This window comes from Rhinopithecus bieti, unplaced genomic scaffold (assembly GCF_001698545.2).
Source record: "Rhinopithecus bieti isolate Rb0 unplaced genomic scaffold, ASM169854v2 scaffold_56174, whole genome shotgun sequence".
Taxonomy (NCBI): Eukaryota; Metazoa; Chordata; class Mammalia; order Primates; family Cercopithecidae; genus Rhinopithecus; species Rhinopithecus bieti.
Genome location: NW_016824749.1, coordinates 4,660,181 through 4,674,828, shown reverse-complemented (window position 1 = coordinate 4,674,828; position 14,648 = coordinate 4,660,181). Strand labels below are relative to the sequence as shown.

General features: G+C 55.2%; 2 protein-coding genes across 2 annotated transcripts in view; one reads left to right on the top strand and one right to left on the bottom strand.

Annotated features, from left to right (window-relative positions):
• PYGB (glycogen phosphorylase B) overlaps window positions 1-6,990 on the top strand; it is a 61,865-nt gene extending 54,875 nt beyond the window's left edge. The window contains exons 17-20 of the mRNA XM_017862537.1: window positions 831-1,038; window positions 2,869-3,003; window positions 4,312-4,378; window positions 5,395-6,990. Of these exons, the coding sequence (XP_017718026.1) occupies window positions 831-1,038; window positions 2,869-3,003; window positions 4,312-4,378; window positions 5,395-5,547 (563 nt within the window). The 3' untranslated portion in view covers window positions 5,548-6,990. The remainder of the gene's footprint in view (window positions 1-830; window positions 1,039-2,868; window positions 3,004-4,311; window positions 4,379-5,394) is intronic.
• A 2,178-nt stretch (window positions 6,991-9,168) lies between these two features.
• ABHD12 (abhydrolase domain containing 12, lysophospholipase) overlaps window positions 9,169-14,648 on the bottom strand; it is an 89,032-nt gene continuing 83,552 nt past the window's right edge. Inside the window, 3 exon segments of the mRNA XM_017862549.1 lie at window positions 9,169-9,846; window positions 11,229-11,356; window positions 12,390-12,468. Coding sequence (XP_017718038.1) covers window positions 9,807-9,846; window positions 11,229-11,356; window positions 12,390-12,468 — 247 coding nt within the window. The 3' untranslated portion in view covers window positions 9,169-9,806.

Sequence of the window (14,648 nt, the reverse complement as noted above, 5' to 3'; positions counted from 1 at the left end):
TCATGGGCCAGCTTGCCTCCGACTTGGCCAGGAACTCCAGTGGCGTGGCTCTTCCTTCCCTGCTCCTCTGACCGAAGCGTCTCCTCTCCCCGGCACTGCCTGAGGCTTCCCTCACGTGTCTTTGGGGCCAGCTGACTCCTGCTCATCTTTAGAGGAGGCCTTCGGGCGCCTGGTCTGGAGCCTCGGTGCTGGCTTCAGGGCCCTGTTCTCCCCAGCACTGTTGCTGTGGCTGGGCTGCAGCCCGAGATGAGGGCGGAGAGCAGGTTGTATAGTCACTGTGTGCAGTCACAGCGTGCCTGGGAGCAGTGACCAGTCCAAGGGACAGGCACAGAGAAAGCACAGGGCCGTGTCATCTGGCAGCTACTGGTGCCCATGAGGTCGCTGCCCCTCAGCCTCTCCAGCCCTCTGGCTGTATGCAATTCTGCATTCCTCCTGAAAGGATCCAGGGAGCTGCTGGGGCTGATCAAGGTCACGGGGATCCAGGGAGTGAAATCGTCAGCGAGCCAAGACTGACTCCTTGGCTAGGCCTGGTTTTGGTGCAGAGATCCTTTGCCACCTGGGGGGCTCCTCCAGGAGCCTCCATCTTGGACCCTCTGCCTCAAGGCTGCCCCAGTCATGAAGGGGAGCCCTGCAGAGGCAGGTAGCCGTGTCCAGCCTGGTCCCCTGTGGGAGCGGGAGTGGGAGCAGGAGCGGGAGTGGGAGTAGGGGTGGAGCGGGGCCACCGCATTGGTCCCTCCATGCCCTAGCCCTGAGTGGATGGGCCGGCTCGTCCTGCAGTGAGCCTTGTGGCTGAGGACATTGGGGTCCTGTTCCTGTGCTCCCCTCCACAGTGATCCCGGCCGCTGATCTGTCACAGCAGATCTCCACTGCAGGCACCGAGGCCTCGGGCACAGGCAACATGAAGTTCATGCTCAATGGGGCCCTCACCATCGGCACCATGGACGGCGCCAACGTGGAGATGGCCGAGGAGGCTGGGGCCGAGAACCTCTTCATCTTCGGCCTGCGGGTGGAGGATGTCGAGGCCCTGGACCAGAAAGGGTGCGAGCCCCCACTTTTGCCCCTGGGCACCTGGCAGCGTGAGGATGGAGAATGAAGGGTGTTGGGCTGGGGGTATTGGCTGGACCGGGCTCTTGGGGCCAGGCCACGGTGTGCCAGGGTCAGTGCCTGCCCAGGGCTGTGTGCCTGCCGGCAGGGGTGACCATTCTCTCCAGGTGCACGGAGCGGATGGGGTCCGGGCTTTGGGCGAGGCCATGGGGATGCTGGGCTGCTGCTGTCTTGGCTCTGAGGCTGAATCCGTGGGGTCCAAGCCAGGGGCTCCTCCTCCAGGAAAGGCCTTTTCCCCCTGGGGAAGGTCTCCTAGAGGGATGCCCCCTGGGGCACAGGCTGGACGCAGCCCCACACAAATGGGTTGGGGCTGGGCGGGACCTCCACTGCCAGGGGGGCTCTGCCGGGAGCACTCTGCTGATCTGGGGCTTGCCTGCTGTTGAGGTTCCCTAGTCTAAGTTGTAACTGTTACAAATAGTTTTAAAATAGTATTTTGGAAACATTTTAAATGTGCGGGCGGGGAGCGGGGGCAGTGGAGGATCCTGAAGACAGTACCCAGAGGTTCATCCACCTTCTCCCCGCGCCCCTCCGTTGGCTGCACTGAGCTCGGAGCACTGGCCCTCCTGCAGCCCACACTCCATTCCGACTCCACCAGGGCTCTGTTACTGTCTTTCCCATCCCAGGATCCCATCAGGGCACTCAGCTGTGTGTGGCCATCAGGTCTCCCCAGTGTCATTTGGTCTGTGACAGATTCTCAGTCTTTCCTTGTTCTTCATGACCTGGACGTTCATGAGGAATCCGGCACGGGCCTGATTCCAAGCGATAATTACAAATAAAAGGCAGTGTTGCCTGATTGTCTTGAAGTGCTGGGGAGCCCGTGAGGCCTTAGGTGCAGTCAGGTGAAACCGCACATGCCATCTGAAGTCAGAGCTGTGCCTTACCGGCCCGAGCACACAGGCCTATGTACCCTTTCTGCACCCTCACACAGCTTCTCCCGCCCGGGTCCTGTCCTGGGATGTCCATGTCTGCCCGTCCTTCCCTCACCCACTTAGCTCTGCCTTGTCCTTTCTGGTCTTGCTTGCGTTTTTCCTTTTCCATCTTTGAGGTCCCAGCCAAGGGTGCTCCACTTCACTTCCTGCCACCCTGGCAGTCTGTTTTTCAAAAGCTCTGCCCAGGATTTCACAGTGACCAAGTTCTGAGTGGCCCTTTCAGGAATGTGGCATGAGCCAGTATATCCTAGCAGATTTGCTAGTGATGACATTTCTTTTTTTTTTTTTTTTTTGAGACGGAGTCTCGCTCTGTCACCCAGGCTGGAGTGCAGTGGCCGGATCTCAGCTCACTGCAAGCTCCGTCTCCCGGGTTTACGCCATTCTCCTGCCTCAGCCTCCCGAGTAGCTGGGACTACAGGCGCCCGCTACGTCGCCCGGCTAGTTTTTTGTATTTTTTTTTTTTTTAGTAGAGACGGGGTTTCATCGGGTTAGCCAGGATGGTCTCGATCTCCTGACCTTGTGATCCACCCATCTCGGCCTCCCAAAGTGCTGGGATTACAGGCTTGAGCCACCGCGCCCGGCCTACACATTTCTTTAATAGTCAAAGGAGCAGATGGGATTGGCTTTAGCCTGACTTCACATCTCTGCTCAAGCGGGTCCCTGCTCAAGGGCCTCATAGCCACCCATGGCCACTGGCTGCTGCCCTGGACCGTGCAGGCCTTGAGCTCCCAGGGCCATCCTGGGGCAGGGGCTGTGCCAGGCACCAACGTGGCTTGTCCCCCAAGGTGGCCCACCTGGGGTGCTGGCTGCTGACTCCTGGCCCATTGCCTCGCAGGTACAATGCCAGGGAGTACTATGACCGCCTGCCCGAGCTGAAGCAGGCCGTGGACCAGATCAGCAGTGGCTTTTTTTCTCCCAAGGAGCCAGACTGCTTCAGGGACATCGTGAACATGCTGATGCACCATGACAGGTGGGACTGACTGCGCCCTGGTTGGCCGGCTGGGAGGGAGGGAGGGAGGAAGGGGTCCTCTTTCTGGGTTGGATATTCCACCGCGTTTGGAGAGCGAAACCCATGCTTTCAGGACGTCTCCACTGTGCCCATGAGACCTTACTGGGCAGAGCCTTAGACCCCAGCTGGGAGTTTGTGATGGCCTGTGGCAATGCCAGGGGGCCCTGGGCAGCAAGACACAGCAGCAGAGTCCAGCCCCCAGGCCTTGTGGACCAATGTGCTGAGCAGGAGGAGGTGTCATCTGGTGGTTGGAAGTCCCAGGGGCAGCCATGTCCCAGCAGGCCAGTAGAGGGAGCATGGGCCCAGAACTCCCTGGGGTGGGGTAGGGGGCGCACAAGGGCTGTGGAACCCGGGCAGGTGTCAGTGCCAGTGACAGGCAGTGGTGAAAATGGATTTCACTTGCAATGATGAAACATTATAATGTACTTAGTGTTTTCTTTCGGTGAAGTTAGCACATGATATGGTTTATCTAGAGTTACAGACTTTGTAAGGTTTGCAGCACAGGGCAGTTCTTTACCCTGCCCGCAAAAGTTGAGTCTGGCGAGTGCTGGGAATTCACCTGTCCTCCCCTTTCAGCTGCCTTTGGGTTAGTTTTGTCTGCTGCTCTTTAATGACTGTGTCACCTATTGGCTTCAGTCACACTGGCTCTGACCACATGCTGGGATCTGGACTGGAACCTGGGTCCTGCTGAGGTCTGTGATAAAGGAAGTGCTTTTAAAATTGTGAACTCTGCATTTCGTGAAGTGTGCTTCTGACTCGATAGTGAACAGAAATGCATTTGTAGATTCATAAATCTGGCATTTTTGTTCAGCACATCAGGAACTGCAAGTCAGTATTTCCTGTGTAGGCAAATCCCAGTTAGACTTGAGATAAGACGGCAAATGGAGATGCTGTTCCCCAGCAAGTGCCCCCTGTCCCGAGGGGGTGCTATGGGCTCTCCACTGTCTGCCCAGGAGGCCTCTCCCATGTGCAGCTCTAACTGCCCTGTGTGTGGAAGATGCAATTTAAACGCCAGTTTATTTAAAGGAGTGTTGGGTTGAAATAAGGTTTTCCTGCAATACCGTTCCAGGACGTAAGTCCTTGCTCACAGAGAAGCCCTGTGGCCAAATGGGCCCGGTGCAGCCTGGCTCTGACCAGTTGCAAGGGCCCCTTCGCTTCAGGCAGGACCAGGTGGATGGTGCCTGGCCTCCTGCCCCGGGACTCTCCCCTCGGGACAGTGTGGGCAGGGCTCCCTGCTGCCCCGGCCCAGCCTCCTTTCTCCCATTCCAGGTTCAAGGTGTTTGCAGACTATGAAGCCTATGTGCAGTGCCAGGCACAGGTGGACCAGCTGTACCGGGTGAGGCTCCTGGGCCCAGAGGCTGGGGGAGCAGCTGGGTGGGTCCGTGTAGACATGTTGGGTCGGATTGTTTATTTCCCAAGCTGAGTAGGTTGTTGGCCCAGGCCAGAGGGGTTTGTGTTTCTGATTTGTCATCAGTCGGCTGTGGCTGCCTTTAGGGAAGCTGTCACTGTCACTCCCTCCCTTGAAAAAACAGCTCCTAATGGCCAAGAAAAGAACGTGGGGCCTGGGGCCTGGAAACTGAGTGCCGGGCAGGGCCCTGGGAGGGACCTTCTCTTCCCTTAGTCAGGGCTGGCCTCGAGGAAAGCCTGGCCTGGTGCAAGATGCAGCTTGCGGCAGCTGTGAGGCTCCCTGGTGGAAGGAGAGTGCCTGGCCATGTCCCCTGGCACTGGATCTGCCTGGGCATTTTTTTTTTTTTTTTTTTTTTTTGAGACAGAGTCTCGCTCTATCACCCAGGCTGGAGTGCAGTGGTGCGATCTCGGCTCACTGCAAACTCCGCCTCCAAGGTTCACGCCTTTCTCCTGCCTCAGCCTCCTGAGTAGCTGGGACTGCAGGCGCCCGCCACCACAACCGGCAAATTTTTTGTATTTTTAGTAGAGCTGGGGTTTCACCGTGTTAGCCAGGATGGTCTCGATCTCCTGACCTTGTGATCCGCCCGCCTTGGCCTCCAAAGTGCTGGGATTACAGGCTTGAGCCACTGCACCTGGCCCCTGCCTGGACAGTTCTTACCTGGTGCTATCCCTGTCATCGTCTTGGGGGCCATGCCCTAGCAGGAATTTTCAAGGCTGGGACCTTCTTTCCAGCTCCTTGCTTCCTGTATCTAGGTATATGGTAGCTTTCCTGGTCTGTGGGGTCCCCTTTTCAACGAACCATTGATTGTAATGTCCTCCTCTTCCAGTGGACAGCCCCAAGGCTCAGAGCTCATTTGGAAACAGTCCTAAAGTTCTGGAATCCCATGCTGTTAGCAGCCCCTAGCCCTGTGACACCAGAGACTAATTTCATCTCCTTCCCTGCAGAACCCCAAGGGGTGGACCAAGAAGGTCATCAGGAATATCGCCTGCTCGGGCAAGTTCTCCAGTGACCGGACTATCACGGAGTATGCACGGGAGATCTGGGGCGTGGAGCCCTCCGACCTGCAGATCCCGCCCCCCAACATTCCCCGGGACTAGGCGCACCCTGCCTTGGCGGGACCAGCGGGCTTTTGTTTTCTTGCTGACTTTGCACCTCCTTTTCCCCCCAAGCACTTTGCCAGCCGCTGGTGGTCCCTGCTTTTCTGAGTACCATGTTTGCAGGAGGAGCCGTGGGGGTCAGGGTGGTTTTGAGAGAGCAGGGCAAGGAAGGAATGTGCTAGAAGTGCTCCTAGTTTCTTGTAAAGGAAGCCAGAGTTGACAGTACAAAGGGGAGGTTTGTGCAGAGTCCACAGTACCAGAGTGGGTGGCAGGTGAAGTCGCCTGCTGGGCTCCCTAGAACTTTGCACGCATCTTGCTATGTATTAGCCGATATCTTTAGTGTTGAGCCTCTGGATTCTGGGGTCTGGGCCAGTGACTGTAGTGAAGCCTGGGGACATATTACTGCAGCATCTGGGCGGCCAGCCACAGGGAAGGGCCAAGCCCCATGTGGCCCCAGTCACCCTGCCCAGCTCTGCCTCCTGGCCATGCTGGGAGGGGTCGGATCCTCCAGGTATTGCCTTCACAGCCCTCTGCCCTCTGTCCTGGCTCTGCACCTGGTATATGGGTCATGGACCCAGATGGGGCTTTCCCTTTGTAGCCATCCTGGGCATTGTGTGGGTGCTTGGAACTCGGGTGACTGAGGGGTACACTGGAGTGGGTGCTTGTGTCTGCTGTCTCAGGTCTTGGTCAAGATGAAGTTGGCTGATGCAGCTTAGCTTGGTTTTGCTTATTCAAAAGAGAAAATAACTACACATGGAAATGAAACTAGTCTTGTTTTAGCAACTGAAAATTGTACTTGGTCACTTTTGTGCTTGGGGAGGCCCATTTTCTGTCTGGCTGGGGGCAGGTCTGTGCCCTCTGACTCCCGCTGTGTCCTGATGTGCATTTCCTGTTGTACACACAAGAGCCAGGCTCCATTCTCCCTCCCTTTCCACCAGTGCCACAGCCTCGTCTGGAAGGACCAGTGGTCCCAGAAGAACCCATTTCTGCTCTGCGTGGACACCAGGCCTGGCACTGGGAAGTGGGGGTGAGCCCCTCACAGCTTTGCCCCTCCCCAAGGCTGCCAGCCTGCCTCCCATTGCCCGAGAGAGAGAGCAGGGAACAGGCTACTGTCCTTCCCTGTGGAACTGCTAAGAAATCTAGCACCTTGCATGCTGGATCTGGGCTGCAGGAAGGCCCTTTTTCACCCTGGCCTCCAGTGCCCACCAGGAGGATCTGCGCGCGGTGCACAGCCCACCAGAGCACTACAGCCGTTTATTGAGTGGGGCAAGTGCTGGGCCATGGTCGTGCCCTGATAGCATCTGTCCCAGGCAGTGGCTGTGTGGAGGAGGCCATACTCCCTGAGCTGGTCACTGGGGCCACCACCCTGACCACCACTGTGCCCCTCATTGTTCCTGACTTGTGAGATAAACTGATTAAACCTTTGTGGCTGTGGTTGGCTGATGTGGGGTCTGTGTTTCACTAACTGCAGGTGGTATTGTGAGGCTGTGGGAAGCAGAGAACATAGGCCTGAGGCCCAGGGTGGTGCCAGTGCAGCGATGAGACCTGCAAGTGGGCTGCAGGTTCTCCCTCTGAAACTAGAGCTGGGGCTGAATTATACCCCATCATTCTGGGATTGAGGGCAGAAAAGTTTGCATCTCCACGAGGTGTGGGACCTGGGGCCATGTGTGCCTGAACAGCTAGCTTTTTTTTTTTTTGAGATGGAGTTTTGCTTTTGTTGCCCAGGCTGGAGTGCAATGGTGTGGTCTTGGCTCACTGCAACCTCCACCTCCTGGGTTCAAGCAATTCTGCCTCAGCCTCCTGAGTAGCTGGGATTACAGGCGCCCACCACACCTGGGTAATTTTTGTATTTTTAGTTTCGCCATGTTTGCCAGGCTGGTCTCAAACTCCTGACCTCAGGTGATCCACCCACCTCAGCCTCCCGAAGTGCTGGGATTACAGTTGTTGAACCACTGTTTCTGACCAAGCTAGCTATTTTCTTAAAATCCTATCAAATCCAGCCATTACTAAACATGCTATCTGGGGATAAGAAACACTGGCCTTTCTGGTGTGACTTGTGCTGGTCCCTTTGCACCTGCGGCTTTTGTCTCCCACTCCTGGCCCTGGGGACCAAAACATCCCCCTCAATTGTACAGTTGCAGATGAAGAAATCGGGAGAAACGAGCCTAGGGCTCAGTGCTACCCTGAAGACCCAAAAAACTGGGATGCCAGAGTGCCGTGGGCATCCTTGGCCCGAGACCTGCTCGTGCAGGGCTTGGTGCTGCCACGTTGTCCTCATCCCCACACCCACCATGCACCTGGGTGGGCGGCACCAAGATGGTGCCCTGGGAGTCTGCCTCCCCAGGTCTGTGGGGTTCTCTCCCAGGGATTAGTTGCTTGGACAACGGAGCTCAGCAGCCCTGGGTAGGGCACTTGGATGTAATGAGCTGACAGGTGATGGTGGAGCAGCTGCCACACAGTGCACCCATCTCACTCTGATCTGCATCTGTCAGTTTTGTAAAAAACACTAGCAGCTTGGCTGGGTGCAATGGCTCATGCCTGTAATCCCAGCACTTTGACAGACCAAGGCAGGAGGATTGCTCAGGAGTTCGAGACCAGCCTGGGCAACGTGGCAAAACCCCATCTTTACAAAACATACAAGAATTAGCTGGGCATGGTGGCATGTGCCTGTAGTCCCACCTACGTGGGAGGCTGAGGTGGGAGAACTGCTTGAGCCCAGGAGGTGGAAGTTGCTGTGAGCTATGATTGTGCCACTGCACTCCAGCCTGGGCAACAGAGTGAGACTGTCTCAAAAAACAGAAAACACCCACTAGGAGCTTGTATTGTTACTTTGTATCCTGCCGCAGTCCCCCAGCCAAGGATCCAAAGTAGCTTACATGGACAAAAAAATGAGGAAAAGATGAAGGGCAGCCCAGGTAGAGCAGGTCGCCTCTGCTTCGTGGTCAGGACCCACAGTGCGGGACAAGGCCAGGAGAGCAGCCTCGGGCTCTGTGCTGGAGTCGACCTGCGTCTTAAAGAAGGGGCTGCCTGGCTCCCCTAGGGGTTCCTATAGCTTCACAGAGACAGTCTGGGATGCCAATGTGGGTTCCCGGCTCAGATGGCCGTACAGGGAGATCCCAACCCAGGGGCAGGTGGTGTCTCTGGGGCCATGGGTGGGCAGAACAGAAATGAAACCCTAATTAAAGACTAGGAGCCAGGGCATACCCTTGCCAGGAAGGGGGCCAGCGTTTTCATGACTGACCTCAGGAGGAATGTCTACTCAGCTGCTCCCCTGTGTAGGAAAAGAGTTCTCTAGATTTGAGAGCCACTGTAGGTAGCTCAGGGTACCCCAGCGAAGAGGGAGTGTAACCGCAAGGACCTCTGGGCTCCCTGGCAGCCCACAGCTGCTGATGCTGGGCCTGCAACCTGGAGAAAGGGGTGGGCAGGCGAACAAAACTTCCTACTCCTGACAAATTTCTGAGCTGCTGGGAATGGAAATTCCATAGTCCGAGGCTGAGTCATGGAGTGGCTCCAAAGCGGCTAGAGGCTGAGCTCTGAGCCTGGCTGGGGCTGTGGGCGGCTCTGGGGCTTTGAGAGTGTGCGGGGCAGGAGGCAACATTGACCCTTCTCGCGCTGCAGAGAGACAAAAGGACCACCACCACAATTTTATTATTAAATAAAGCTCAATCTAAGGCCAGGTTAGGCGTACAGGTGGGTGAAAGGGGAGAAAGTACAGATCCTGGGCACCTCCACTGTGGGTGAGTGGGCCAGTCCAGAGGAGGCAGGGCAGCCGAGGAAGGCAAGCAGGTACACAGGGCAAGGGGACGATGGAACCACTGGAGTCATTCTGCATGTGCTGGGAAGGGGCAGAAAGAACCTGGACCCCATGTTCTCTGTGGGTGGTGCCGAAAAGCTCAGCATGGTCCCGAGCCCTAAGAGTCCCCTGCCCAGACTCCCCCTGCCCAGCTCAGTGCAGCATCAACCAGGCAGTGATGGCTGCCTGCTGTCAATAAGTCTCCCAACAAGATCTCAGGTTGCGTAGCGGCAAGGAGAGCCACATGCCTGCCACCCACGCTTTCCACACAGAGCCATGCTCAGGCCTCCGGGCACTGCAGGCCTGCAGGGTCCTCCCCACCTGGCATCTGAGTCCTCTCCAGGTGCAAGTTGGGCTCCTGAGCATTGCAGGTGCTGGCCCCCCGGGGCTCCAGGATGCCGGGCTGCTGACTGGAGGAAAATGGGAGGAGGGCAGAGGTCTTCATGTTTCCTTCCCCCAGCCAGGCTCAGTGCTGGTGCTCAGGCTCCGACTTCCCCAGGAATTCCCTAGACCACAGGACAATCAGGAGCCAATCATGTGAGCTCAGATTTGAGCAAAGATACTTCTCCCCAGTCCTCACATTGCTATCTAAGGAAGCAGAGGCTGTGCAGAGAGGAGGCAGCCAAGAGCCCTGTGAGGACTCGCTGTAGCCCAGAGCAGCATTCAGTGAGTTAGGCAGGGCGCAAGCAGCACGGTGCCAAGTCAAAGGCCAACACACAGGCACGGACACAAGGCCTCTGATTCTTGACCCTCAACTTTAGAGCTATTCTCTGGTCTAAATTTTCTATAATCTTCCTTTTATAATGGGGAAAATTATAACCGCAAAGCAAACCCATACTCTTTGAGCCCACTGTCCCCTCAGCAACCCAGGTCCCTGTGCCCAGGAATGGCAAACCGCTAAAGGGACACAGCTTTGCCTCTGGAACTTCCAAAGGCGGCTGGAGAAAAGCAGAAGTTTGCAGTAGAATTACTCATAGGATATACAGCACTGGGAGGCAATTCAGGCCACCAATTTCAGTCCCCTTCTGGGAGAAACTGGCACCTTGACCTACTTCTTGGAGCCGACTGGCATGACACAACAAAAAACCCTATCACCATTAGCAGCAGCTCCTCCATGGGTCCAGTGCTCAGGGTCGAAGTACCACATGCCCTCTTGGGCTCGGAAGCCTTGTCCCATGCACAGGGAGGGTTAGCATCTTGCCCAAGGCCACACCAGCCAGAAGGTGGGGTGGAGCCTGTGTCCTCTGACAGGCAGGTAGGCGAGTCTGGGCAGCAACCTGCATAGGGCCCAGGGCAGTACAGAGAAGGCTGGGGGTTGGTCCGTTCCACACGCTGCCCTTGTCACTACTGCCAAGGCCTCACCCTCAGGCTTGGGCTCTGCACTTAGGCCCAGGTAGGTACTCATGGCTCTCTGGGCTGGCGCCCATGTCCTGCCAGTGCAGGGCAGTCAGGAGCACAGCGTCCCTTCAGGAAGCAGCTGGGGACAAACAGGCTTTTGAGGAGCTGGCCCAGGAGCAGCATGTACATCTGAGAGGTGTGTGGAAGAGATCTGAGGTCTGCGAGCATCTGGGGTGTCTGTGTCTGAGTGCTCTCAAATGTGTGGCCACCTGTGAGCACGTGTGCCCCTCTGTGTGGGTCTGTGTGAGTCTGTACATCCTGTACAACAGGGAGGCGGCTTACCCTGCATGATCATGGGAACAGTTCTGGAGCGGGAGAGAGGCACTCCCTCACACCCCTCTGCCAAGGAAATGGAAGGCTCCCAAATCACTGTGACTCTTGGCCCCACTGAGGCCCCCCGAGCAGCTTCAGCAGCTGCCACCTGCTGCATGCTTAGATGTGAGCCACTGCTGCCCAGACGAAGCCCCTGGGTGGGAAGAGAATGTCTCACCTCAGTATCCGTGGCAGCTCAGGGCTCTTGTAAATGTATTTGTGCCTGTAGCCAAGGTCTGAATGAAAGGGCACAAACTGAACTTTGAAGTCTCGGAAGCTTCGAGCTGGTGCAGCGATGCTATAGAGCTGGGGAGAGAAAGGGGTCAGAGACTGAGGCAGTGGCCTGGCATGGGGGTCCCAGCCTGAGGAACATCAGCTTGGCAGCCTCCCCTTCAATAGAAACCAGTCCAGAGTCCCACATACACTGCTTGTTGCCACAGCCAGTCACAACCAGGAGGCCCAGGGGTGGGCTGGCAGGAGCCAGGCCCCAGGCTTGGCTCCTTGGCACACACACCACTCAAGATACTGTCCTCACACCTTCCAGACTGCCCTTCCTTTGGGGAGTGGCTAGGTGGATGGGCCAGACCAGGTGCCTGGGAGGCTCTGATGGCAGGGATGGCACAGTCTTAGGGAGCTGGGACAAAGGGTATGTGCCTCAGGCTTAGCTAAGATGGGCTTGATGTGCCCATCTCAGCCCCCTCCCTCCCATGTCGGCAAGGGTGGGTGGGCCTGAGCTGTACGCTGCTGGGCAGCTCTGCATCCTGCCCCTACCCTGTATGGCTCCATCATCTGTGTGCCTTATGCAGCCTCACTGCCTGGGGGCTGTCAGAGCAGAAAGTGCTCCCAGCCCTGGGCTGAATCCGTGGACGAGGCCTGCACACACCCAACTAGTTTACCCTGCCCTACCATTACCAAGACCCAGGCTGCGTTCTCTTACCCTACTCTGAGCCACAAATCCAATCCAACTTGCTGGCAGTCAAAGCAAATTCAGCAAAAGCAAACACTGAGGCCCCACAGAAAACATGGTCTGGTTGTGATATCAGTGCAATTCCAAAGGCAAGGAAACAGGCTAGAAATTTCTGTATCAATTTTGACTGTGACCCCTGCAATGGGCTTGGCAGATCCTCATCAAGGGGTTCTTTGCCTTCAGCCCGTAACTGATGAGCCCTTCCAGCCGAGTGCCAGGTTGGCCTGGGCTCTGATAACACAGGCAGCCTGCCCTGAGAACCCCTGTGTGAGGACTGGGAACTATCTGCTTATTTTTCATAGTTCTTGGAGACAGCATCAGTGGGCAAGATGCAAGATGCCAGCTACACCAGAGCCAGAGGCCAGGACCCACCTTTCTGCCAAGCTGGAAGGGCACCACCGGGTCGTCCTCAGCGTGCAGGATGAGTAGGGGACAGGAGATGTGCTTCACACTGTGGGAGGGAAAAGGGGCTAGGCCAAGACCAGGAAAGGACAGAGTTGCCCAGACCCTCTGAACGTGGCAGGGATCTGGGTTCAGGGTGTGTTTCACGGAACAGTCCGATTTCTGCTGGATTTCTTTTTACTAGACAACCGAAAGTTAACTCTTCATTGTCTCTATGAACATCTATTCCAGCTAGATGACAGGTGTCAATCACAGCTATATAACTGGCCCCAGGAATGTCTTCTAAAAATTGAAAATGATTATTTTTCCACCATATATATTCTTTAAAAGTCACAAAACAATTATTTTTAAGCTGAATAATTCAGGTGGGCCAAGAAACTTAGTGTAAATGAATGTTACTAGGAATCTGCTGGTAAAAAAAGTCAATGTCCTCTAATTTATCTTTGTGTAAGTGACATTTATGGTCACTCCAACTCTGAACATTTAGAAGTGATTTAGGATTTTCAGTAGGTTTGATAGATCCAAATCCTTCAGCAAACCACATAACAGAAGCATGGGCTGCCAGGACCGGCGGAGCCTGGGCTGTCCTGTGTGGCCCTCACTGAGGTGTACCTGACCCAAGTCTCCTTTATCCCCAACAGGGATGTGTGCTCCATGAGGGCAGCGCTGGCGCACTCCTGGCACCTGGAGCAGGACCTGGTGGGGAGCCCCCTCCCTGTCGCTGCTGCTGGCAGGAGGCACACACTCTTGCTTCCCAGTAAGGCTTTTCTGATGTGCGAAAATGATGAGGCTCTGGTCAGAGCCTCCCTCTGACCAGAGGCTCTGAAGGAAGCGGCAGTACTTGGGATTTCCCGGCCCACGGCCCACCTGAGCTCAGGAAAGCCCCTCCGGCCCTCAGAGCTGTGCCCCTGACTTCCAGTGAGCTGAGGCTGGGGGTCTCACCCAGGGTCAAACTTGCTTTGTTTGTTTTATTTTTTTTGAGACAAGTCTTGCTCTTTCGCCAGGCTGGAGTGCAGCGGTGCAATCTCAGCTCACTGCAACCTCTGCCTCGTGCTTCAGCCCCCCGAGTAACTGGGACTACAGGTGTGCACCACCACGCCCGGCTCATTGTTTTGTATTTTAGTAGAGACAGGGATTCACCATATTGGCCAGGATGGTCTCAAACTCCTGACCTCGTGATCTGCCTGCCTCAGCCTCCCAAAATGTTGGGATTACAGTGGTGAGCCACCACACCCAGCCGAAACCTTGTTTTTTAAGAAGGAATCCAGTTCATTCAGATAATTCTTTTTTTTTTTTTTTTTTTTTTTTTTTGAGACGGAGTTTCGCTCTTGTTGCCCAGGCTGGAGTGCAATGGCATGATTTTGGCTCACAGCAACCTCTGCCTCCCGGGTTCAAGCGATTCTCCTGCCTCAGCCTCCCAAGTAGCCGGGATTACAGGCATGCGCCACCACGCCCAACTAATTTTGTATTTTCAGTTGAGCTGGGGTTCACCATGTTAGGGTGATCTCGAACTCCTGACCTCAGGTGATCCACCTGTGTCAGCCTCTCAAAGTGCTGGGATTACAGGCGTGAGCCACCGCGCCCAGCCTGGATAATTCTTTTTCAAGTTCCAAAACAGTAATATTTATAAACAAGCACGGTTTGTTGCTTAAAATATTTGCTCAACTTTTAATTTGTTCTATTTTTATTTTTAGAACCAAAACATACTTGAGGGGAAAAAATACTCCTTTTTTTTTCCCATATTCTGTTTCAAATTAAATTACATAGTTATAGGGTGTTTTACTTTCCCTCTTTTTTCTTTGACACAGAGTCTCGCTCTGTGGCCCAGGCTGAAGTGCAGTGGCGCCATCTCGGCTCACTGCAACCTCCATCTCCCGGGTTCAAGTGATTCTCCTGCCTCAGCCTCCTGATTAGCTGGGATTACAGGCGCAAGACACCACACCCGGCTAATTTTTGTATTTTTAGTAGAGACAGGGTTTCACTGTGTTAGCCAGGATGGTCTTGATCTCCTGACCTTGTGATCCACTCACCTCAGCCTCCCAAAGTGCTGGGATTACAGGCGTTAAGCCACCGTGCCCAGCCTACTTTCCCTCTTTTTTAAAGAAATCAAAATCCATGATATAAAAATGTCACAAAGACAATGTCAATACAATCTGAAAAGGTTTAAAAAAAGAACCCTTAATTAGAATAGTTAACTTTTGGTTTACCTAATAGATTTTTTTTTTTTTT